Source organism: Phycodurus eques, chromosome 16 (assembly GCF_024500275.1).
Source record: "Phycodurus eques isolate BA_2022a chromosome 16, UOR_Pequ_1.1, whole genome shotgun sequence".
In the NCBI taxonomy this organism is placed as follows: domain Eukaryota; kingdom Metazoa; phylum Chordata; class Actinopteri; order Syngnathiformes; family Syngnathidae; genus Phycodurus; species Phycodurus eques.
In genome coordinates, this window is record NC_084540.1 from 12,927,951 (window position 1) to 12,934,541 (window position 6,591).

Sequence of the window (6,591 nt, forward strand, 5' to 3'; positions counted from 1 at the left end):
GTTCTCCCCGTGCCTGCGTGGGTTTTCTCCGGGCACTCCGATTTCCTCCCATACCCCAAAAACATGCATGAATTGGAGACTCTAAATTGCCTGTAGGTGTGAATGTGAGTGCGAATGGTTGTTTGTTTCTATGTGCCCTGCGATTGGCTGGCAACCGGTTCAGGGTGTACCCCGCCTCCTGCCCGATGACAGCTGGGATAGGCTACAGCACGCCCGCGACTCTAGTGAGGAGAAGCAGCTCAGAAAATGGATGGATTATTTAAATGTATTTTTTATTTTATTATTAAAATATTTTAACCTTAAAAGAAAAAAACATTGTCTTTTATCTAATCTAAAAATAACGTTGTCGATGTGTTCATTTTTAAAATGAAAACTTTTGTGCTCAAGGGCTTTTTCTTTCTCAATAAAGATGTCAATACAGCAGCCTTTAACGTTCTTTTCATAGTGATTGCAATAATATGACCGTTGCTTAATGACTTTCTGTAATTTTGTGTTTATGTCCTTAATATATATTTTATTATCGTGGCTTGTTCACTGCCGTACTAGAGGGGCTTCAACTAGTAGGAGACACATTCCTTGTATGTTTTCAACATATCTGTCTGGCCAATGAAGATGATTCAGAATCTGATTCTGATTTCTTTCATACTCCTCACATAAGATGGCGCTATTGAGCCGTGGAGGCTAATGTGGCCGTCAACAAAGAAGTGTCGCCTTCACTAGCACCAGGCTGCTAGGGTTATGCTCATCCGAAGCATGCCGAGTAGTGGAGTTTATGGTGAAGTGTAAACGTGTATTTTTTGCAGCCTTCTAAGCTGAATGCGGATCCTCATTTGAACAACTGTGGGTTCGATTTGCCGTCTTTTAAAAAAAGTTTCCCTGACTGTTACAATCCGTTTGCTTTGCTTTTTAGCGGTTTGGCTAGCCAAGCTACATTGACACATTTGTGTATGGGCTTTTCTTTATTTGACAGTACAACTGGAGTCCAGCTGAAGTGACATTATGGGGATTTTAGAGAAAATCTCCGAAATAGAGAGAGAAATTTCTCGGACGCAGAAAAACAAAGGTAACGTGGGAGCAAGTGGCGAGGTTACTGCCAAGAATGATAAGGGAAGAACTTTTGAGTGTTTTGTGGCAGTGGCATGTCTCAAATATAATTGGAAAACCTTCCTCGAAAATATTGCTATCACGTGGTATTTAATCAAAATGACAGCTTGTAACATTGGTAGGCTTTTCTGTTCCCAAATCAACAACTGAAGATGACACATGCACTTGCAGAATAACAGTGCTGGTTTATGGTGCTTTCCTTCCTTCCTTTCTTGGACAGCCACTGAGTACCATCTGGGCTTACTGAAGGCCAAGTTAGCCAAATACAGATCTCAGCTGCTGGAGCCCTCCAAGTCGGCGGGGGCCAAAGGCGAAGGCTTCGATGTTATGAAATCTGGAGATGCACGTGTTGCTCTTATTGGTTTCCCCTCAGTGGGTAAGGTATGTCTTCAGATTTTGGTGATGGAGTTGTGGTCCCTTGTAAAAATCTGAACACTGGCGAGAATTTTTTTCCCCCTTTCTTTCCGAGTAGTACATTCAGCTGTGTGAAGATACTGTAAGGACACGGATGATCACAGTTTTGGGCGACTTCAAATTGTACTCTGCAAAATGGATGATTAACTGTGCCCGGGTGCCGATGGTGGCGGCCATCATTGGCAAGGACCGAGTTTCCCGAGAGCCGTTGCCCTCTCATACTTGTTTACATCCGCTAGACTCTACTTTTTCTTTTGTGTTCATTGACTCTTATCTACTGCATATATTCCTTTTACATAGTGCCAGTAGTGCAGCCACAAAATTCTGTGTTGGGTGCGCAAAACAAATCGTCGACAGGGGTGGTCACACCTGGCCACCACATAGCTCGGCCCCTGCATAGTGCCCTTCTGTGTTCAAAGTGAGACACCACCTAACTTAACTGAACTCAAATTTATTTATAGAGCACTTTAAATGACAACCACAGCTGGTAGAAAGTGTTGTACATAAAACACATTTAAACATTGAAGAATGATTAATACCTAATAATAAAATAAAAAACTAATTTTCATTACAATGGCAAGCTATAATGGTCTGGTAAAGTATCTACTCGGTATCGGCGAGCGCTCAAATGTCCTTGTACCTGTATTCGTGCTCTGAAATAAGTGGTATCGGTGCAGCCCTACTTTTACTATCATTCTGTGCTTGCAAACCCACTTGTGAGGTTTACATGCTGTAATTTCACACATTAAAAGTTGGGAAAGTGGCATGCTTTTTTATTTTTGTGTCTCTCAGTCCACTTTCCTCAGCTTGATGACATCAACCGCCAGTGAAGCTGCCTCCTACGAGTTCACCACCCTTACCTGCATACCAGGTGTCCTTGAGGTAGACTCATTACCATCACTACACCTATACCGTATTGTGGCTCCTGTTCCACTCACACTGGCATGTTTTTCTACTGCTAGTACAAAGGGGCCAACATCCAGTTGCTCGATTTGCCAGGAATCATTGAGGGCGCTGCTCAAGGTAGTCTACAGTTCTTTCACGTCTGCTGAGTGAGCAACCGTGATCCATCTCGTCAGACTGTGCCAGTATGGATGATTATTGTTTAATTGTGATATGCTGACAGGTAAGGGAAGGGGTCGTCAGGTCATCGCCGTCGCCAGGACATCAGACGTTGTCATCATGATGTTGGATGCCACCAAAGGGGATGTCCAGAGGTGGGTGGTGCACACTTATTTGTGTGTGTGTCTGTGTGTTTATAAAGTCCAGACTACAGCCATGACGTTTGCCTTTTCTCTCTAGAACACTTTTAGAAAAAGAGTTGGAGTCGGTGGGCATTAGGCTTAACAGGGAAAAACCTAATATATATTTCAAGGTAAGCCGTTTTACTCTTTGATACCATTTGCCTTCAAGTGAAGTACATACAGGAATGTGCAAAAGCCACTACTAGCTTTGTTGATTTAATGACCTTTTCCACAGTTGTCAACTTATTTTAACAATAAAACTGTAATGTAGTAGTGTATCGTGCAACACATAGCTCCAGTGCCGTGAAAACGTATTGGCTCCTTTCTCAAATTCTTATATTTTTGCATAGTTTCTCCACTTGGTTTAAGATAATCAAACAATTGTAAATATCAGACAAATATAACCCAAATGGACTTAAAATGCTGTTAAATGGTGCTTTCATATATAAAGGAAAAAAAAAAACAATTCTGTTACCTGGCCCTGTGTGAAAAAATAATTGCCCCTTATACCTAATAACTGGTTGAGCCATCCTCAGAAGCAACAACTGAAATTAAGTGTTTTCTATAACTGGTAGTTGTCATTTTGTTGCAGCCTTTTTAGATCTTTTGTCAGACTTGATTTTGTTGGGACAGATTCTATTTAACTGATTTCTTGATTGAACAGGTCTGGATGTAATCAGGCTTTGGTGTGATCAGTGTTAATTAACCAGAAGTTGTGATTAACCACAATTAATTCATGAGTGGTTCATGTGGCTAAACTATGCAAAAATATAAAAATCTGAGAAGGAGGGGCCATTACTTTTTAACGGCACTGCATTACAATGATAACATGGAAATTATTATTTTTTTCATTAATATTATAAATGAATAAGCTTTTGTTTAGTATTGGGATAAACGTGCATAGAAATGAATATTATTTCCACAAATTGAGTCACTATGGTAACAATGGAGCAGTCCACCCCCCACAATCCTTATGGCACCACCTGCATTTCGGTCATCCTCCGTTAACCATAAAGTAGCCGTCTAATTAATAGTTGGACCAACCGCCTGTTTTGGTCAAGCTCGGGATTGTATGACTTTGAGAGCATTTGGCTTTAGAGGTTCCACTCTTCTGCCTCCAAAAGGATAAATGTAATGTGTTACATATTATTTTTCCTCTCCTATGTCGCAACAGCAAAAGAAAGGCGGTGGCCTCTCCTACAACTCCACAGTACCTCTGACCCACTGCTCGGAGAAGCTCGTTCAGCTCATCCTTCATGAATATAGTATCCTTTTACAGGCAGGAAAGAAGGAAAGAAAGACTGTTTGATGCTCTTGTTTTCATTGACTGGCCGTCTCAGAAATCTTTAACGCAGAAGTCCTCTTCAGGGAGGACAGCACGCCAGACGAGTTCATTGATGTCATTGTTGGGAACAGAGTTTACATGCCTTGTCTATATGTAAGTTGTCTTTGGAAGGGTTGTTTTGAGTTGCTGTTTAATTTGTATGTTTTTCATGTACGCATATTGGTCTGTGCGAATCAACTAGGTGTACAATAAGGTGGATCAAATCTCTATCGAGGAGGTGGACCGCCTGGCTCGTAGACCTCACAGTGTTGTCATCAGGTCGGCCATTTAATTGCGTGCTATTGTGTGTGTTGATTCAGTGGGGAACTGACTGCTCTTCTTTTACTAGTTGTGGCATGAACCTCAACCTGGATTATCTTCTAGAGACGCTATGGGAATACTTGTCTTTGATTTGCATTTTTACCAAGAAAAGAGGAGGTATTTTATATACACATTGCACATGGCTTCGACTGGAAATGCGTTCTGCATTCATGTTTTTCTCACCCCATCAGAGCGCCCAGATTTCAGTGACGCCATCATCATGAGAAGAGGAGCAAGTGTAGAACATGTGGTCAGTAGATAGCCACATGTCATATGTACTAGTACAGTGTTTGGTTGACTTGAGGACAACATGTACGTATATTTGTTTGCAGTGCCATCGCATTCACAGAACCTTAGCAAGCCAGTTCAAGTATGCTCTGGTTTGGGTAAGTTTTTACACAGCTCCACAGTGTTTTTGACTGCAGGGGCGGGGTTTTGACCATATTCCCTTGATCCACTATGGGCAAAGTTAACAATCAATTATCGATTCTTGGTTGGTATTATTTTTTTTTAAGAGATAATCGCTCTCTGAATTCTCTTGAGTCTTGTTTTGATCCCACTGTGGTATCAACCTGATACAACAAATTAGTTGAGAGTAAATCAACAGCACCTCTGCACTCCCTTTTGCCTCCGTTGCATCTAGACAAGATTGAGTCCACACAAAAGCCGAAACTCTTAATCATTAATCTCTTAACAATCAATGTTTTCTAATAAAAGCTCCTTCTACAATATTTTACAGTAATACGATAATTAAACGGCTCCTTCTGGTGTGCGTGCCTTGGCCGTCATGGGGCAGCTATATATACGCATGGATGCAAACGAAGAAGACGGTCACAATTGTTCAATAAGCTGCAGTAATATTAGTTGTTTTTAGCAGAAGATCAAGAATATATGCTTGAGTATTTTTATATTGTCTCTCTACATGTGTTTGTATTCAAGTATCCGTTGTAAAAGGGTTATTACACTGTGACATCGATGCTAGTTTTGTCAACCCGTCTATGGTGCTTTGCATCGTGTGTTAGCTTTAAGATAGCGGACTTTTTTCAAGGGAAAGTTATGTGGATGTTTTAAGTACAAAACTTGTGATTGTCTTCGTTGTATGTTTAGCTTGACAGTAAATTTGAACTAGGAGTAGCAATAAACAGCTTGAAGCAAGCACTTGGCCTCTTTCTTTCGGAGGGAAGAATTGTTCACTCGCTACCAAACTGCTGTTTGATGTTATGAAGTTCGCTGCAACCATCTATGGCTCGTATCTCAAATTTTTGCTTGCAAGTCAAAGCAAAAAAAAAAAAAGGCCCTGTGACAGCTCATAGCTTGAAAAACTGCAAGTCGGATCACTCGTGAGTCGCGGTACCTCTATTAGTGTTGTGAAAGCCTGAATTCCAGCAAGCATATTTTAGATTATTATTTTTTTTTTTTGTAATTATTCTGAAGGGCACACTCATGTTAGATAATTGTATCACTTTAAATACTAATTAGATTTACTCCAAGAGTTGTATCAAACACGTGCACCATAATAAATGTTTGTACCTTTTTGTAGGGCACCAGCACAAAGTACAGTCCTCAGAGGGTGGGTCTGACGCATATCATGGAGCACGAGGATGTCATCCAGATCGTCAAGAAGTAAAGAGATCTTCAGTCATTTGGGACATTCTGTAAGAGCTGTCAGTGGCATTAAATTGGGTGGAAAAGTTGTACCTATACTCGCGTGCAACAGAAGTGCACCCACAAATCTCTTTGTATTACTTTTAACAAAAAAAACCCTACAAATGACAAAACGGATCAGAGTTTGGCAAAAGCTGATTCATTCATTTCTTTTTAATTAAATCGACGAATAGTTGATTGACAAAGCGAGTCATGATGAAAAAAAGAATAAAGTCCACATAACTTTAAAACCAAAAAGTCCTTGTTTGTTTGTGCTTTAAACATCTCACAAGGTCAGTGTTGACCAGCAGTTGCCTCCCTACATACTTGCTATCTCCTCTCTATGCAGCAGGTAAGGGTCTCTCACCTTTGAACCTTTCCCTCATGCCTCTCCCATCAGACTCTGTCCCAACCACCCAGCTGCTTGTCTTTTTTTCGTTTTTCTTAAACTCACAGCCAATGTACACACTTCTCAAACACACGCATGCCCAAGCACAATGACAACATTAAAAATTGAGGAGCATCTCTTGGATGAAGAGG

The 6,591-nt window shown here is 40.8% G+C and overlaps 1 protein-coding gene across 3 annotated transcripts; it reads left to right on the top strand.

The window, feature by feature from the left end:
* The first annotated feature begins 712 nt into the window (after positions 1-712).
* On the top strand, positions 713-6,297 carry drg2 (developmentally regulated GTP binding protein 2). Of its 3 annotated transcripts, XM_061700201.1 has the most exons (14): positions 713-840; positions 971-1,063; positions 1,325-1,485; positions 2,311-2,400; positions 2,481-2,541; positions 2,645-2,735; positions 2,821-2,893; positions 3,937-4,027; positions 4,103-4,200; positions 4,289-4,365; positions 4,436-4,524; positions 4,599-4,657; positions 4,740-4,793; positions 5,948-6,297. In XM_061700201.1, the coding sequence occupies exons 2-14, from the start codon at positions 1,000-1,002 to the stop codon at positions 6,032-6,034; spliced, it is 1,095 nt and encodes a 364-aa protein (XP_061556185.1). In that variant the 5' UTR covers positions 713-840; positions 971-999; the 3' UTR covers positions 6,035-6,297. The 3 variants fall into 3 exon arrangements, with proteins under 3 accessions (XP_061556185.1, XP_061556186.1, XP_061556187.1); XM_061700202.1 differs by having other exon boundaries at positions 713-1,063; XM_061700203.1 differs by lacking the exons at positions 713-840; positions 971-1,063 and having other exon boundaries at positions 1,356-1,480.
* Positions 6,298-6,591: the final 294 nt, after the last annotated feature.

Excerpts from the sequence above, each read along its gene's own strand:
- drg2 (XM_061700202.1), top strand. The coding sequence starts at position 1,000 with ATGGGGATTTTAGAGAAAATCTCCGAAATAGAGAGAGAAATTTCTCGG. Across the intron at positions 2,736-2,820 it reads ACCAAAGGGGATGTCCAGAG|AACACTTTTAGAAAAAGAGT; the intron begins GTGGGTGGTGCA and ends TTTTCTCTCTAG. Across the intron at positions 2,894-3,936 it reads AACCTAATATATATTTCAAG|CAAAAGAAAGGCGGTGGCCT; the intron begins GTAAGCCGTTTT and ends ATGTCGCAACAG.